Here is an 18,291-nt window from a genome sequence, read left to right as displayed (position 1 = left end):
TTTTGTCTTTTTCAACAGTGAACGTTGCAAACTGCAGCAAACTTTTTGAGCTTAGAACTACAGAGCACAAATAAAGATGAAAAGCAATTGTCAGGTTTTCCGCTTGCCAGCAAAAGGAACCTCCAGCTGAAAATAAAACACAGCAAATTCCTCAGGAAAGGGATTATCAAAGGCAACAACTGCCTCGTCCTGGAACTTTTTACGTCCTCTGCTTTAAACAATAATTTATGTGCATCATCAAAACGCTGTAAACACCAAACCACACAACGTATAAATAAAAAGCAGTTTATTTTTCCCCAGCAGATGTTGTTTAAGGTGTCTGCGGGCACGTGGGGCTCTGCCTGCCTCGCTCTGCTCCCCTCCCGTGGTGCTGCTCCCCCAGTCTGGGGCCGGGGCTTGGGGGCTTGGGCTGTGGCCAGGATGGGACCCTGGTGCTGGCCACAGGAGCCACACATATAATATACACATAGAATATATATTCTGTATTCTATATTCTATATTCTACATTCTATATTCTATATTCTATATTCTATATTCTATATTCTATATTCTATATTCTATCTAATATAATATATAATATATAATATATAATATATAATATATAATATATAATATATAATATATAATATATAATATATAATATATAATATATAATATATAATATATAATATAGAATATAGAATATAGAATATAGAATATAGAATATAGAATATAGAATATATAATATAGAATATAGAATATAGAATATTCTATATTCTATATTCTATATTCTATATTCTATATTCTATATTCTATATTCTATATTCTATATTCTATATAGAATATATTGTATAGAAAATATTCTATAGAATATATTACCTGTTATCTAAAATATAAAATAGAAAATATATAAAAATTATATATAATATTGATAATATAATAATATTATATTATGTATATAATATATATTTATTTAAATATTTATTTATTATACAACATATTTATTTTTAATATAAATTTATATTTATATCAATATAAATTTATAATTTGCCGCTGTTATCCCCAAAATACAGATTCATGGTGCCACTGGAGGGGTCTGGCAGGGAGGGAGGAGAACTGGGCTCAGCATGCCCCGAGGTGGGGCCAGGTGTCACCAATGGCTCAGTGTCACCAAGGGCTCAGTGTCACCATGAAGGTGTCACCGAGGGCCAGGTGTCACCAAGGGCTCAGTGTCACCAAGGGCAAGGTGTCACCATGCAGGTGTCACCAAGGGCTCAGTGTCAGGGATCTAGGACGAGATGGGATTTATGGTGAGATGGGATCCAGGATGAGGTGGGATTTAGGATGAGATGGGATTTAGGGTGAGGTGGGATTTAGGATAAAATGGGATTTAGGGTGAGATGGGATTTAGGGTGAGATGGGATCTAGGATGACATGGGATTTAGGATGAGATGGGATTTAGGATGAGATGGGATTTAGGATGAGATGGGATTTAGGGTGAGGTGGGATTTAGGATGAGGTGGGATTTAGGATGAGGTGGGATTTAGGATGAGATGGGATTTAGGATGAGGTGGGATTTAGGATAAAATGGGATTTAGGGTGAGATGGGATTTAGGATGAGATGGGATTTAGGATGAGATGGGATTTAGGGTGAGATGGGATTTAGGATGAGGTGGGATTTAGGATGAGGTGGGATTTAGGGTCTCTCCCAGCCCAAACCAGCCCCTGGTTCTGACTCACCTGAGCTACCCAACCTTGGTGTGGAAACCCAAACTTTACTTTTTTTACTGAAGTTCTGCCCTAAACAGCCCAAAGTCCTGCTGAGCCCCATGCCCACCCCAAATTCCCATTTTGCTTCTCAGGGAAGAGTGAAACCCTCGGCATTCCCAGGAATGCACCAACTCCAGCTCCACATTTTAATGAGCTTCGGGACTTTTATGCACATTAGTTATGTTGCCCTAATTACTCATTATAATTCTAATGTGCATTTTATATTTAATTACAATGCTTATAAAGATTTGGTATGGACAGTAAATTATTATAACTAGCATGTGCATAATGATTACGAGCTGAATTTATTAACTTTTACACGAGCATTCAGGGCTGGAAACTTTCAATTTCACCTTTGTGAGCCCCCATATTGTCTGATTAAACCAACATTTCTGTGGCATTAATTGTAAATGTCAAGAAAAAAAAAAAATCTTTTATTTTCCCTGTTTTCATCAGCTTTTAATTTGGCATCCTAATGTCATCTTTTGTTAGTGAAATTGCTTTCCAGGGTGTTAAGATAAAAAGTTCCAGGTAAGAGAACAGGTTTTCTGAGATGTGTTTTGTGCTCAGAAAAACAGATATCAGCAATATTCAAATATATTCCTTTCTGTCTGTGCACCCTCCCAGTGTTTCACCAACACAGTAACAAGTCAGACACTGCTACTTGTACTTTGTATAATTAAGATGGGCTTTCGATACTCGGGATTATTTAAATTTTCTAATTTATTTGGAGCAGCCCTGCCTCTCCCCCGATTCGTGGAGTGGTTTAATAAAGCTCCTCGTGTCAGACCCTTCTGTGCCGTGCAGAAACGCCTGAGAAACACTGGAACAACCACTGGGCTCAGCAAGGGAGAGGCTGATTTATTCCAGCTCTTCTTGATGACTTTTCACAATCGTGGCTTCGCTGCCATCCTGGCATCACATTTCCATAAATTTTATATGCAAACGCAGGAGATGTGGGTGAGAATTCGGTTCTGGATGGAGCTTTTCACAGAATCCCACACTGGTTTGGGTTGGGAGGGAGCTAAAATCCCATTTCATCCCACCCTGCCGTGGCAGGGACACCTGCCACCGTCCCAGGGTGTCCCAGCCCCAGTGTCCAACCTGGGCACAGCAAATCTGGGGATTCCAGCCCAGCCAGGAATTCCCAATTCCCGACATCCCACCGAAATGTTGCTAACTCCAGGATTCCCCTTTCCCGACCCCGTGCGGATTAACTGAACAATTGTGGGATCCCCTCGGGAGAGGGGAGCCTCAGGTGGGATCTGGGATGTCACAGGCACACCCTCCCCAAAACCTGCTCCTCCCTCAGCCCCAGCCCCGGATCCCCCAAATCCCCGCCTGCTGCGCCCTTTGTGGGCTCGGGCAGGAAACCTCCGGGTGCTGAGAGCAGAGCTGAGAGCACTCAGGTAACTGTTATGTGTGTGGAAAACATAAAAACCAGCACACGAAATAATACTTGATAAATAATAGGGCGCCAGACAGGAAATCTGGGCAGTCTGTGTCACGGGTTTTTCAGGGACAACAAAATAAAAAATAAAAAAAAAAAGGGAAGAACTTAATGAAGCTCCCAAAAAGCAGCAAAGCAAACAAAGACCAGGAGGGAGCTCCGAAGGAAAGGCAAGCTTTGCTCCCCTGTCCGTTGGGGTTTGTCTCGCTGCTGCATCTCTCGAATCCTTTATGTCCCGGCTTTTCTCCCCTCCAAGGCAGCGCTGCAAAGGCAGCTTGATCCCCGTTAAAGGAGGTCAGGTATTGATTGTGATCAGTCAGGTATTGATGGTGATCGGGGTCAGATATTGATTGTGATCAGGGTCAGATATTGATTGTGATTGGGTTCAAATATTGATTGTGATCAGGCTCAGGCATCGATTGTGATCAGGGTCAGGTATTGATTGTGATCCGAGTCAGACATTGATTGTGATTGGGCTCAGATATTGACTGTGATTGGGGTCAGGTATTGATTGTGACTGGGCTCAGATATTGATGGTGATCAGGCTCAGATATTGATTGTGGTTGGGCTCAGATATCGATTGAGGGCCCTGGTCACAGCACACCTGGCCCAGAGCAGGCTGGAGCAGCCCCTGGCCCAGGGGAGGAGATGCTCCCCATTCCCAGCTCTGCAAGGGAGGCTCAGGGTGGATTTTGGGAAAGGTTTTACCCCCAGAAGGTGCTGGCTGTGCCCTGATCCCCAGGGAATGGTCCTGACCCCAAGAGCTCCAGAAGGGTTTGGACAGCACTGCCAGGGATGCTCAGGGTGGGATTTTGGGATTGTACTGTGAGTCCTTCCAACTCAGGATATTCCATGCTTCCAAGTCCCTCTCAATTCAGGATATTCCACAGTTCTGAGTCCCTCCCAAATGAGGATATTCCACAGTTCTGAGTCCCTCCCAAATCAGAATAATCCATGGTTCTGTGAGTCCCTCCCAAATCAGGATATTCCATGGTTCTGAGTCCATCCCAAACCAGGACATTCCACAGCTCTGAGTCCCTCCCAAATCAGGATATTCTATGGTTCTTTGAGTCCATCCCAAACCAGGATATTCCATGGTTCTGAGTCCATCCCAAATCAGGATATTCCATGGTTCTGAGTCCATCCCAAACCAGGATATTCTATGGTTCTGTGAGTCCATCCCAAATCAGGGTATTCCATGGTTCTGAGTCCCTCCCAAATCAGGACATTCCATGGTTTTCATTCCGCCCCAGCTGCCAGGACTCTCCTCCCTGGATGAACCAGTCCCAGCATCCCAGAGAGGAGTGGGAGGGGGGACAGGGACCTGTCACACACCTGAGCCAGCCCAGAAGGGAGAGCTGGGCTGGGAGCAGACACATCCCTCCCTGCAAGGGAGATAAAAGCAATGGACCCCAACGAATTCCAGGAATTACTAAGTAGATCTTTTGGCAGCAAAGCCGAGAAGGAAATGAATTAAAGCAAGCTGGTGGTTTTCCAAGGGAAGAGAGTTTGGGAGTCAGAAGCCAAGTCCCTGGGGGTGGGTTGGGAATGCAGGGCCCTGCTGCAGCCCCAGAGGGACAGGGACAGGGACAGACCCCAGCAGGGGACAGTGGGTCACCCAGCTGGGACCCGTGCTGTGGGCACTGCTGAAGGCTCGTGGGAAAATCCAGTCTGGGTTTTTCCCAGGCTGGTGCCTTTCTCACCTTCAGGCTGGGGGTTTTTCTCAGGGACAAAACAAGAGAAGGAGGAAGAACAGCACAGATAAACACCTGGTGTTGACCACCAAGGCAGACTCGTGGTATTTTGCACAAAGCATGTTTTCAAAAAGGTGTTGCCTCCTCTGAGCAGCGAATTTTTTCTTCTCAGTTTTGCACGATCTATCCTGTATAAATGGGATGGCTTTTCAATAAATGATCTCTTCTTGCTGCTTGGAAGAGGCAGCTTGTGTGGCTGCATCATTCACCATTCCTAACCAGACAGGGACAGTCTGTGACCCCCAAACCCAGCACAGTCACCTCCAGCACCTGGGCAGTGATGGATTCACCATGCTCTGGTGAATTCACTGCCCTCAGCTGATCCCAACCAGCCAGGACCCCCCAGAGTCACCTGCAGCAGCCACCTGACACAGAGCCAGGTGCTGGGAAGGATCAGGGTGTGACAGAGGGTCTCACAGATGTGTGTGTACAACAGAAATCTCTGAATGTAGAATCTGAAGAAGGTTTAGAAATTATAGCAAGCTTTGATATAGAAGAAAAGAATTGCTGGGTGAGTTTTACTGGGTAATGAAGAAGGCAAAGAGCAAGTGAGCTGGATGGGCTTTTATGGCTCTGAGCAAAGGATAAATGCACCTCAAAGAAAAAAAATTTAGCCAAGCAGAAGGATTTTCACAGAGAAACAAAAATGCCAATGTTGCAAGTAGACAAAAGATCTCCAAATTTTCCACTGCAAGAAAAGTGAAAAACAACTTCTGGCTTAAACTGTAACCCACTAACTTTGGGAGATTGGAGAACAGTCACATGGATATGGAGATGTTGGTAGTTAGGGTGGGCTATAGGTGACAGTGAAGGTGTTGGTTGGTTGTTATGTGATAAGATGCACAGCAAAAAAATAAATATAATGTTTTGTGACATGGATAGAACAGAACCTCAGACATCAGCTCCAGGCCCACCCACAACCCACAGCTGCTGTAACCTGGTCTGTGCAACAAACAGCATCTGGAGAACCCTCTGAAGTCTCCATGTCTCCATCCAGGCACCCCTGGGCTCAGCTGGGCACCCAAAGCCCAGGGAGGAGGGGATTTGCAGAATTTACTGCAGAGATTTACTGGGTACACTGGAGATGCAGGGAACAGGGATCAGCCCCAGCCCAGCTCTGCCACGGGCCAGGCTCACAGTGACCAGCCAGAACTGCCAGAGCAGGTTCAGGGATGGTGGGATAGAGCTGGAAGACATTGCTTGAGGGAGATGTCAGGGTGCTCTTCTCTTTTTTAGTTTTAAAGGTTGACAGAGTGAATTCTGTCACCTGGGCAGCAGCACCTCCCCTTGCCAGGGTGGGGTTTCTGTGGTCTCTGAGGGATAATTAAGCACCAGAACCAATTCCTTCACTCCTTCCTGTGGATAAACACGTTGTGTTTAAACTGAAATCCTTATTCAACACAAAGGGGAAAAAGCAGAAATCACACTCTCATCAGCTCCCAGCAGTAATGCAACCCCCAGACCCACACCCAGCTGCACAGGTGAGGTGAGGACTGGCACTGGAGTTTAGGAAAAGGGCTCAAAGCAGAACTTTGGTGCAGCAAACTGATGACATCCAGCTCGGGTGTGACTGATCCCTCCACAGCAGCCAGGTGAGCCCAGCCCTGCCAAGGCCAGCACTCATTACTGCTCACAATAAATGGAAGCATAAGTCAGAGCTAGCACTGAACAGATTGTTTGGGGTTGCAAAGACAGCAGCTGTCACAGCTTGACAGCTTTCTTGTTAGTGAATCAGCTTTCCTGACAGTCTTTTTGATTGAAAACCCCTGTTCCCTGACAGAGTGTTGGAGCTGATGTACATATGTAGCTCATGAAGAATGAGAGGCAGCCATGGAAGGTCTCGAAGCTCTTGCTCTGAATTAAAAAAAGTCAAGTTTACATAAATGGGGGGGAGGGTTTGGCTGCCAGGTGTGAGCAGGGCTCAGCTCTGCTGGGACCTGGCAGTGGCACCCCCAGGAAACCAGGAAAACAGGAGAACACAGAAATCCCAAATCCTGTCTGCTTTCAGTCCCATGAAAAGTCTGTGTAGTAAAAAATAAAAAATAAAAAAGCTGTAATTTAAAAATGGAGCTGCAAATCTCCACCTCGGTGTGACTCTGACAGGGCAGTGATGGGCACCAGGACCATGCCAGGCTCCCAGTTTGTCCCAGGGATGGGTTTGTGTTCCTGTGGCAGCCCCAGGGGTGTCACACCTTCCCCAGGAAGGGAGCAGAGCTCCCCAGCCAGCCCCTGGCTGCAGCCTGGCTTTACCTGGCACACCTGCAGTACTGGGAGCTGCCCACTCAGGAAACGCTGCCCTGAGAAACAATTCCTGCTTTTTCTCTTCCTCAGGGCTCTCCTGGGCACCCACCCCAGCAGGAGCAGCAGGACTGGTGTTTGATGAGATTTCACAGGATTTTGTTCCAGCTGAGCCTTGTGAAGGGCATTTTCCCAAGTGAGCTGAATTCTCCCAGTCCAGCACCGACTCTCAGGATCTTGGTGAGCACAGCAGGAACCAAAACCACATCCCAAATCTGTGATGCTCCTGGGGCCACCACCTTCCATCCCAGAGCCCTGAGCTGCAGAAAGGGTCACTTCAGCCTCAGACCAGCTGGGATTTATTTGAGGAGAGCAGAAGAGGTGAGCAGAAGCAGCTTTGTTATTATTTATTTATTTATCAGGATTATGATGCCTGAGGAGACCTATCTTTATTGTTGTTATTATTATTATTATTATTATTATTATTATTATTATTATTATTATTATTATTATTATTATTATTTATCAGGATTATGATGCCTGAGCAGTGAGGCTGGAAGATTTTTCTGCCTTTTGCACCCCCAGCACTGCTTTGTTTTAAACCATAAAAGCAAAGTGGATTCTCACAGCTCCTGCAGCTCCCATCTGCTGCCTCCACCTTGCTGCCACAGGAGGTTTCTGAACCCCAGCCCTGCCACCAGGAAAAACCAGGTTGTAATAATATCATTACAGCACATTTCTAGTGCAGGACCATTTCAAACTGCAATTACTGGGATAAAAAACCACGGAAAAAAGCAGAAATCAGCTGCACAAGGCTGGCCCTGCTCAGACCTGGCTTTCTGTGACCCCAGCAGCTGCACTCAAACCCCTGTGACCTTCCCCTCAAAGGCTGTGCCAGGGACAGGGAGGGCTCAGCCTCGGCCCCACAGCAGCCAGGAACAGTGAATCACATGGAGGAATATTGCTTTACAGTCTGCTGGCTATTAGGAAATATTTTAAATAATTGTTTTTGCTGAAGAGTGATCTGGGCAAGGGAGCACTCCTGGAAGCTGGAGAGCTCTCCATTAATTTTGGCTCTAGCCTGGAGTCTAACACAGCTCAGCTCCAAATTGCTGCTTCAAACGCAGCAGCTCTTCAGAGATGACTCATTTCTATTAAAGCCTCAGCTCCCCTCAGCTGCGTTTTCACTGCTGCCCAAGGTGGGATCACCTGGAGGGGCTGGGAAAGGCACCAGGGGCTGCTCCTCATCCCCTGGGGCTGGGTCTGACATCCAGCCCCACACGGGGCCTCAGTGGGTGTACAGAGGTGTCCACAGTCTTACTGGAACCTGCCCTCGACTTTAAAATCACAGCAAGAATAGATTTAAAAAAAAAAAAACAACAAAAAAAAACCTCTGAAAAACCATTTCATGAATTTTCCAGCCCTCAGATTCAGGATCTGATCCCACACTTTCACCAGCAATGGCCTGAAAGCTTCCCAGGGTGTCTTTGTAAAAACCAGCAGCAGTTTATTGATTACAGTATTTCAATTACTGGGTACAGTATTTAATTTATTGAGTACAGTATTTAATTTATTGAGTACAGTATTTAATCTATTGAGTACAGTATTTCATTTATTGAGTACAGTATTTCATTTATTAATTACAGTGATTCCCACCAGTTTTAGGGCAGGGTGTCATGGCTGCTCCCTTGTCTCACAGAATCAGGTTGGAAAAGATTTCCAAGGTCATCCCAATGCCCACCCTGTCCCCAGCTCAGTGCCACCTCCAGGGACAGGCACCCCAAACCTCCTGGGCAGCCCCTGCCACCCTTTCCATGGGGAAACATTCCCAAATATTCACCCAAACCGCTCACGGCCAGAGCTGGAGATGCTCCAGAGGAGACCCTGGGGAGGTTCCTGTGCCCCAAATCCTGATGTGACTTTGCAGCAGCTGGGCTGGAATTGGCTGGAATTGTGGCTGGAATTGAGCTGGAAATTGAGGCTGGAATTGGGGCTGGAATTGAGCTGGAATTGTGCTGGAGCAGCAGCTCCCTGCCCACCAAAGCAAGGCTGAATCCTGGTCCTGAAGGTGGTGCCTTAAGTTTTGGTTTTATATTTCCAGATTCTGCACTGCATTTGTGTATAACTCTGAATTTCATATAAAGTTCATGTACAAGTTCTCCTCCCAGCTCAGTCACACAAAATGAAAATTTCCAGCCCCAGAACCAAGGACAGGCTGCAGCTCCAGCCCCAAAAAGTGCAACCAGAGAGAACGGAGGAGAGAATTTGGGAGGGTGGGAGTGCAGAGCCTGGAGCTGGGATTGGACAGTGAACCCCAAGGTGGGAATGGACCCAAACTGATAAAATTGTGAGAATTCATGACTTGGGTGGAGCCACAGCCAGGCTCTTGCACTGCCCACAGTGAATCCTTGGAAGTGTTTTAATAAATCCCTTTATTTAATTCTGTCCAGTCTCTCCAGGTATCAAAGGTCCTGGGATCCTGAGCAGAGCAGCACTGGCTGTCCTGTCCCTGTCCCTGTCCCTGTCCAGCATCTATTTCCTGAAAAGAAACAACCCATTCAAAAATTTTCTCCCAAATTTACCCCAAACCAAAAGAAATACACAATCTGCAGGAACCACGCAGAGTTTGCAGAACCTCTGCACAAACCACCCCCACCAAAGAAATCAATATTAATTTAAGAGCCAAATTGCACTTGAGTCTCAAACCTGAGCTATATTGTTTTAATCTGGCTTCTGAAACGTTAATAAAAACACCTGAAGGACATAAAATAACAACCATTACTTTACAAGAGGTTTCTTTCCCCACCAGTGAAAGGAAATATTTTCTTGAAAGCAGCAACATTCTTTCCTCACCCAGAATGGAGGTGGCTTTAATTGTCAGAGCAGCTCTTATCAGGTTGGTGTGAGCTGTTTTTCTTTGTGTTGCTATGAGATAGGACATCATATAACTCAGATAGGCTCCCAGTGATGAGACCAGCTTGCAAATTAGCTAAAAAAACAATTTAGTCCTAATGGTGACCAAAAATAACAAGACAAAACCCAAAAGCAGAGAAAAAATCCGACTGATGACATTGTGCATGAACAAAATCTCCAATTTATGGGGTTGCAGAAATTCTCCAAAGACCTTTATTTTATGTAAAAAAAAAACAAAAAAACAAAAAAACAACAAAAACAACAAAAATAAAAAAAAACAACCCCAACAACCCAAACCTGTTATTCACACTGGTGTCACCTGAGGTATTTTCTGGCAAACCCAGTTCTGCTGGGTTGATTTAAACCCAAATTTCCACCAGGGCTGTGCTGTCCCCTCAGCTCCTAAAGCCGGTGCTGACCTTAGCCCCAAACCAGGGATATAAAGATGGAGCTGCAAATGAGTAGCTATTAAAACCAGAAAGAATCAGAGTTATTGATTCCTGCTTCGAGAGCAGCCCCCTCCTCCCCTCCCTTTTATTAGAGGAAAGTGGAAATTAAAATTAAATTGCTCTGAGCAATTTTATACTTGCTGCCAAAGCAGAGGAGGACTGAGACCTCCAGAAAAATATGTGGGCTTGGTCTTCACATTTCATAATTTAACTGAGGCAGTTTTCCTGCTTGAATCCAATTCCTTGCCAAGGAAATGCTGATCCTGGGTGAGGAATGGGCCACACAGGACACTTCAGGGAAAGCAGAGTCACAGGGACACGTCCAGGACTGGCAGCCCCACCCAGCCCTGAAGTCCTGGAGTGTTTTTCCCCAGGAGATTTAAGGTTGCAGTTATAATTAGGCCGGCGTGGCTTGTACAGGATGTCTGATTTCAAAGTAAAATCGGAGTATTATCCATAATGTTATGCAAAACACCATAGCAACAGCGCGGAGCCTTCGAAGAAATGCTAATGAGGGGAGAAATGCTAATGAGGGGAGAAATGCTAATGAGGGGAGCTGTTCTGCACAACCCGGGCTGGCCAAGCGAAAACAAACACCCCACTTAAAATTCCTGAGGAGGAACTCGCACATTCCTGCACCAGAAAAACCCCACTGTGAGAAATTCCTCATGCGAGCATCCCAGAGGAGGGAAGGGGCACGCACAGGCTCTGCCTTTGGAACACTCCCCACACCCCGCAGGGATGGATGGAAACCCCTGGGAGGGCTGGGATGGCCATCCAGGGCCCCTCTGCTCCGGGCTGAGCAGGGCCATGACCCAGGGAATCCAGGGAATGCGGGATCTGCTCCCAGCACGCAGAGCCAGGGTCCAGAGGCACGGGAGAACCCCATAAAGCTGGGAACAAAGCCCCCCAAAAGGGAGATGATTTGCTGAAGAGCACAAAACACGTGGGTGAAAAGGAAAGGGTTAAATCAGAGAGACTGCTGAGCTGGAGGGGATCCCCGAGGATCGTGGAATCCAAGCCTGAGCCCTGCTCAGGACACCCCACCCTCCTCCTGAGAGCATTCCCAAACCCCTGGGCTCTGTCAGGCTGGGGACACGATCATTCCAAACATTTCACCAATTCAGTGACCCCAATCCTTCGTTTTGTATTCCAGGTTAAGGCAGGGGAAGAATAACGCAGTGACTGCTTGGATAAACCAAACTGACACAAACAAAATCAGCCTGAAGAGCTTCAAAAACTCATTAAAAAGCTGAGTTTAGGAAATGCAGGGCTGCAGTGTGAGCGCTGAGGAGCTGCCACAGCCTGGGTGAAGCTTTGTCAGGCACAGGAGCAGCCAGGGAGGGACACCCAGCGCCTTTATTTCCCAAAATAATGGGAAGCAACGCCCATGGGAATGCTGCTCAGGTGAGCAGAGGTGTGAGAGCACCTGGTGATGAGGGGAGGAGCAGCAGGTTCCTTAGGAATGGAGCTGCAGGGCAGCAGCAGCTGGGTTTGAGCACAACCCGCAGGTCAGATCAGCTGAGCTGGGCTTAAATCTGCCTTCAGGGGGGCATGCGGGGTCTGCAAAACTCTGCTGCTGCTCTACTCACTTGGGCACCTGTCCTGGGCACCTGGGCACCTGGGCACCTGTCCTGGGCACCTGGCACCTGTCCTGGGCACCTGGCACCAGTGCTGCTCACTTGGCACCAGTTCTGCTCACCTGGGCACCAGTCTTGCTCACCTGGGCACCTGAGCACCTGTCCTGCTTACCTGGGCACCTGTCCTGGGCACCTGGCACCTGTCCTGGGCACCTGGGTACCAGTCTTGCTCACCTGGGCACCTGAGAACCTGTCCTGCTCACCTGGGCACCTGGGCACCACTCCTGCTCACCTGGGCACGTGTCCTGGGCACCTGAGCACCTGTCCTGGGCACCTGGGCCTGGGGAGGGCTCAGTAATGCCACAGCCAGGGATGAGAACCCTGAAATCATCCCGAGAAAAGGGAAAAGTCTGAAAACTGGACAAAACCACCCAGGAACGAGCTCAAAAATGCCTTTCCCTCCCCAAACCCACCGGATCCTGATCCAGCCGAGCCTGGAAGCTCCAGCGCTGAAGGAGCTGTCCAAGGTACAGCTACAGGCAAACTCCAGCTCTGATGGAGCTCTCCAAGGTACAGCTACAGGCAGACTCCAGCTCTGATGGAGCTGTCCAAGGTACAGCTACAGGCAAACACCAGCTCTGATGGAGCTGTCCAAGGTACAGCTACAGGCAAACACCAGCTCTGACAGAGCTCTCCAAGGTACAGCTACAGGCAGACTCCAGCTCTGATGGAGCTGTCCAAGGTACAGCTACAGGCAAACACCAGCTCTGACAGAGCTCTCCAAGTTACAGCTACAGGCAGACTCCAGCTCTGACAGAGCTCTCCAAGGTACAACTACAGACAGACTCCAGCTCTGACAGAGCTGCCCAAGGTACAGCTACAGGCAAACACCAGCTCTGGTGGAGCTGTCCAAGGTACAGCTACAGGCAAACACCAGCTCTGATGGAGCTGTCCAAGGTACAACTACAGACAGACTCCAGCTCTGACAGAGCTGTCCAAGGTACAGCTACAGGCAGACTCCAGCTCTGACAGAGCTCTCCAAGGTACAGCTACAGGCAGACTCCAGCTCTGACAGAGCTCTCCAAGGTACAGCTACAGGCAAACACCAGCTCTGACAGAGCTGTCCAAGGTACAGCTACAGGCAGACTCCAGCTCTGACAGAGCTGTCCAAGGTACAGCTACAGGCAGACTCCAGCTCTGACAGAGCTGTCCAAGGTACAACCACAGGCAGATGGACCCTCAGCGTGTATTATCCTGAGAAAAGGGAATTCCACAATGCCCCTCCACTTTAAATCCACATCTGCTATTTATTTAGACAGCTGACACTTTGAAATAGATGCAAATCAATGCCAGTTTCCTGAGGAGCACATCCCATTCCTCATCCTCTCACTGTGGCCTCAGCTCTACTGGAAATTCTGGGATTTAGCAGCTGCTTTAATATTCTTCAAGCACGTCAGTAATGGAGCAGGGGAGGACGAGTGAAGTGACAGTGGAGAGTTTCAGCCCAGCTTCCAGATGACACACTAAATCCACACACTGGTTCATTCAAAGCAGGGTTCGATATTATAATCTATAAATCAGTGTTTGCTTTACAAAATGTAATGGAAAATGCTAATAGGATTTACTTGTGAAATGAAATTGGATTACGCCTTATCTGTTTTAACTTGATTTGCTGGAGCATTCCTTCAGCACCCAGCAGCAGCTTCAGTGGCTTCTCTCCTTTTCTGCACCCCCACATCTGTTTGGAATTCAGGCAGATTCTCAAGCCACCCCTTTTCAAAGGGGAATTAGGGAGGACAGACATAAATTAAGTAGAAAATGTAGATTATGGTGCATCAAGAAGTGTAATGAACCCCCTGTAAGTCATTAGAGCTGTGACACGTGTCCTGGGAGCTCCTGGTTTGTGGGGGGCTGGGAGCTGCCCAGCCAAGAAACTGGAATTTCACAAAGTCATTTAAACCTGATCATTTCCCTGTCTCTGCCTGAGTGACTGAACACGGCTCCGTGCCGTGAATATCCACGTGCCAACAGCGCCCTGCAGCAGGAGTGGAGCCGTGGGATGTCACCAGGAGTGCAATCCTGGAATGTCACCAGGAGCATAATCATGGAATGTCACCAGGAATGCAATCATGGAATGCCACCAGGAGTTGGGTCATGGAATGTCACCAGGAATGCAATCCTGGAATGTCACCAGGAGTGCAATCCTGGAATGTCACCAGGAGCATAATCATGGAATGCCACCAGGAATACAATCATGGAATGCCACCAGGAGCTGGGTCATGGAATGTCACCAGGAACACTATCCATCATGGAATGCCACCAGGAGCACCCTTTATCACGGAATGTCACCAGGAGCACAATCCTGGAATGTCACCAGGAATACAATAATGGAATGTCACCAGGAATACAATTCTGGAATGCCACCAGAAGCACAATCATGGAATGCCACCAGGAATACAATAATGGAATGTCACCAGGAATACAGTTCTGGAATGCCACCAGGAGCACCATCCACCATGGAATGCCACCAGGAGCACAATCATGGAATGTCACCAGGACCAGAGTCATGCAATGCCACCAGGAACACCATCCACCATGGAATGTCACCAGGATTACAATCCTGGAATGCCACCAGGAATGCAATCATGGAATGCCACCAGGAGTTGGGACATGGAATGCCACCAGGAGCTCCATCCATCATGGAATGTCACCTGGAATACAATCCTGGAATGCCACCAGGAACGCCATCCATCATGGAATGTCACCAGGAATGCAATCCTGGAATGTCACCAGGAACACCATCATGGAATGTCACCAGGAATGCAATCCTGGAATGTCACCAGGATTTGGGGCATGGAATGTCACCAGGAGCACTGTCATGGAATGTTACCAGAAGCACCATCCATCATGCAATGCCACCAGGAATACAATCCTGGCATGTCACCAGGAACACCATCATGGAATGTCGCCAGGAGTTGGGGCATGAAATGTCACCAAGAATGCAATCCTGGAATGCCACCAGGAGCACCATCCATCATGGAATGTTACCAGGAATACAATCCTGGAATGTTACCAGGAGCATCATCCACCATGGAATGTGACCAGGAGCACAATCCTGGAATGTCACCAGAGCACAATCCTGGAATGCCACCAAGAGCCCCATCATGGAATGTCACCAGGAACACAATCATGGAATGCCACCAGGAGCACCATTTATCATGGAATGTCACCAGGAGCCCCATCCTGGAATGCCACCAGGAACACAATCATACAATGCCACCAGGAACACCATCCATCATGGAATGCCACCAGGAACACAATCATGGAATGCCACCAGGAACACAATCATGGAATGCCACCAGGAGCCCCATCCTGGAATGCCACCAGGATCCCCATCTACCACGGAATGCCACCAGGAACACAATCATGGAATGTCACCAGGAACACAATCATGGAATGCCACCAGGAGCCCCATCCACCACGGAATGCCACCAGGGGTGGGTGAGAGCAGCAGCAGAGGAACAGAACTCATGGGATGGTTTAGGCTGGAAAAGCCCCTCCAAGGCACCGAGTCCCAGCTTCCCCCAGCCCTGCCCCACGTGCACAGCACCAGTGAAAGGAGGGAATTCACGGGGAGAAATCCTGGCTCTTACCAGTTTGCTGTGGAAATGAACAGATGGCTTTAAAGAACAACAGGACTGGGGAACATCTGACAGAGGAAACTGCCCAGCCAGAGGAGCTTCCTCTCATTTTCTTTCATTAACAACTTTGAGATTTAAACTTGAAAATAAATTACTGTAAATTCCTTACAAGCAGTGACTGCAGGCAGATGTTTGCAGAGCTCCTGCTCTGAGCTCAGCTGCTGGGGACACGTCCCCAGCCCAGTTGAGCAATGAGCTGACTGTGACAAACCAGCCACGTGCACACACTGGCACAGCTGCAGCCACAGCCCAGCTCCACACTGCTGCCACGAGACTCTGGAGCTCTGAGAAGTTCTCAAAAAAAATAAAATAAAATTACTCTGCATATTCCAGGAGTTTTCCTGAATGTGACATGATACCAGTCCCAAGGAACCCCGGAGCACGATCCAGCCCCTCCAGAAGTGTCACTGCACTGTCCCCATGTGCCCAAGGAGCCCTGGAGCACAATCCAGCTTTTCCAGAAGTGTCACTGCACTGTCCCCATGTGCCCAAGGAACCCTAGAGTACAATCCAGCTTTTCCAGAAGTGTCACTGCTCTGTCCCCATGTGCCCTGGAGCACGATCCAGCTTTTCCAGAAGTGTCACTGCACTGTCCCCATGTGCCCTGGAGCACAATCCAGCCCCTCCAGAAGTGTCACTGCACTGTCCCCACATGCCCAAGGAGCTCTGGTGCCATGTGAACAAGAACAGGCTGGGCAGCAGTGAGTGCCCCCAGGGACAGCAGTGACCCCACAGGGATGGGGATGAGGGGCTTTGCTGCCCACACCAGCTGGGACAAGGTCCCTGGGGGAGACACAACGCTGGCATCTCATGTTTGTGACCAATAAAGCTGCCACAGCGACTCCAGAACCAGAAACAAATTACACGCTGGGTAATTGAAGTTAACCAAAGAAAATTGTTAGAATGAACAACACAAATTATTCACATTGTCTTGCCTGCGCTTCCTCACGTGTTCTGAGTGCTAAATCAGACTGAGACCCAAGCTGAGAGCGTCTCCCTGGAGTGGGAGTGCCAGCAGGTCAGAGCTGCAGGTGTCACCTGCGCCTGCAGTGCACTGCACAGACCCCAGCTACCCTGAGGAACAGTCACACCGCCCTGGACATCAGTCCCCATCGAGTGACCAAGAGAGCTTCTCATCCCATTCCACTCACAAGATTTACCACAAGATAAGCCAGGCAAGGCTCAGCCCAACATGCACAGAACCCGCTCAGACCGTCACCCAAAAACAAGAGCTCGCACCTCGAGCTCCTGGTGGCACCCAGGCGGCCCCACAGAGCCCCTGACAGCCCCAGCAGCTCCAGCTGGCTGCTGCAGGCTCTGCTCCTCCTCCAGCACACTGCGGGATAACAAAAACAGCACTTACAGTTCACTGTCACTTTTACTTTTTTCACGTCTGGCACTGAGACGTCGTTCTCCGCGCTGCACTCGTACTCGCCGGCCTGGTCTCTGGTGATGCCATAGATGTCCAGGTACTGCCCACTCTCAAAGGGCTTGGCTGGAAGGGAGCAAGCACACAAAGGAATTACTGCAGGCTGAGCACAGAACAGCTGGAATCCAACATCTGCACAGCAGAGTGTAACACACACCCAAGGGATGCTGCAGGAGCCCCAGGTGAGCTGAAACCCCCTCAGACTCCTGGAGTCACCAAAGTGACTGATGGGTGTCACAGAGCAGAGCAGCTGGCAGCGCCCCAGGTGAGCTGAAACCCCCTCAAATTCCTGGAGATCACCAAAGGTTTTCTCCTGACCCATCCCCACAGGGAAACTCAACAACCCTGAGATACACCAGAGTGGTTTGTCCCTGATGGGTGTCACAGAGCAGAGCAGCTGGCAGTGCCCCAGGTGAGCTGAAACCCCTCAGACTCCTGGAGTCACCAAAGTAAATGATGGATGTCACAGAGCAGAGCAGCTGGCAGTGCCCCAGCTCAGGCTGGACATTGGTGTTGGAGCAGCCTGGACAGTGGGAGCTGTCCCTGCCATGGCTGGAAGGGATTTGAGGCACCTCCCAACCCAGACATTCCAGAATTCTTTGACCCAACCCAACCATTCCAGCATTCCCTGACCCAGGAGAAGATAATCCTGGGTTTGAGCTCTCTGGGCCAAAGCATCCTGAGGAAGGAGGTCCCTGCTGGGCTGTGGGAGCCCCTGGAAGCCGAACCTGGAGCTGCAGAGGCAGCAAGGTGCAGTTCCCAGGGAGACCCTTCCCACAGGGTGGTCGGTTCTGGAGCAGCCTCTCTGTGTGAAGGGGAGGTGGGAGCAGAGCAGAGCAGCTCCTCCTGCTCAGAGATCCCACAGGGCACAGCTGGGGGGGAGCTGGGGCCAAAAACCTCCCCAAAATATCTGCTTGGGAGTCAGCAAGAAAAGAGAAACCAGCTGAAAACTTCCTTCTGAAACTTCCAGCTTTAAACCCGTCTGTAAGCAGGAGAGGGAGATTTTAAGAGTTCGCCCTCTGTACACA

The 18,291-nt window shown here is 48.7% G+C and overlaps 1 protein-coding gene across 4 annotated transcripts in view; it reads right to left on the bottom strand.

Moving 5' to 3' along the window:
- NEGR1 (neuronal growth regulator 1) overlaps window positions 1-18,291 on the bottom strand; it is a 176,406-nt gene that overhangs the window by 53,507 nt on the left and 104,608 nt on the right. For all 4 annotated transcript variants that reach the window (XM_056497836.1, XM_056497837.1, XM_056497839.1 and 1 more), the window contains exon 4: window positions 17,198-17,329. In XM_056497836.1, the coding sequence (XP_056353811.1) occupies window positions 17,198-17,329 (132 nt within the window). The remainder of the gene's footprint in view (window positions 1-17,197; window positions 17,330-18,291) is intronic.

The sequence above is a fragment of the Oenanthe melanoleuca genome, chromosome 8 (genome assembly GCF_029582105.1).
Source record: "Oenanthe melanoleuca isolate GR-GAL-2019-014 chromosome 8, OMel1.0, whole genome shotgun sequence".
NCBI lineage: Eukaryota > Metazoa > Chordata > Aves > Passeriformes > Muscicapidae > Oenanthe > Oenanthe melanoleuca.
Note: the sequence above shows the minus strand (reverse complement) of the source record. Positions and strands in the feature narration are given on the sequence as shown.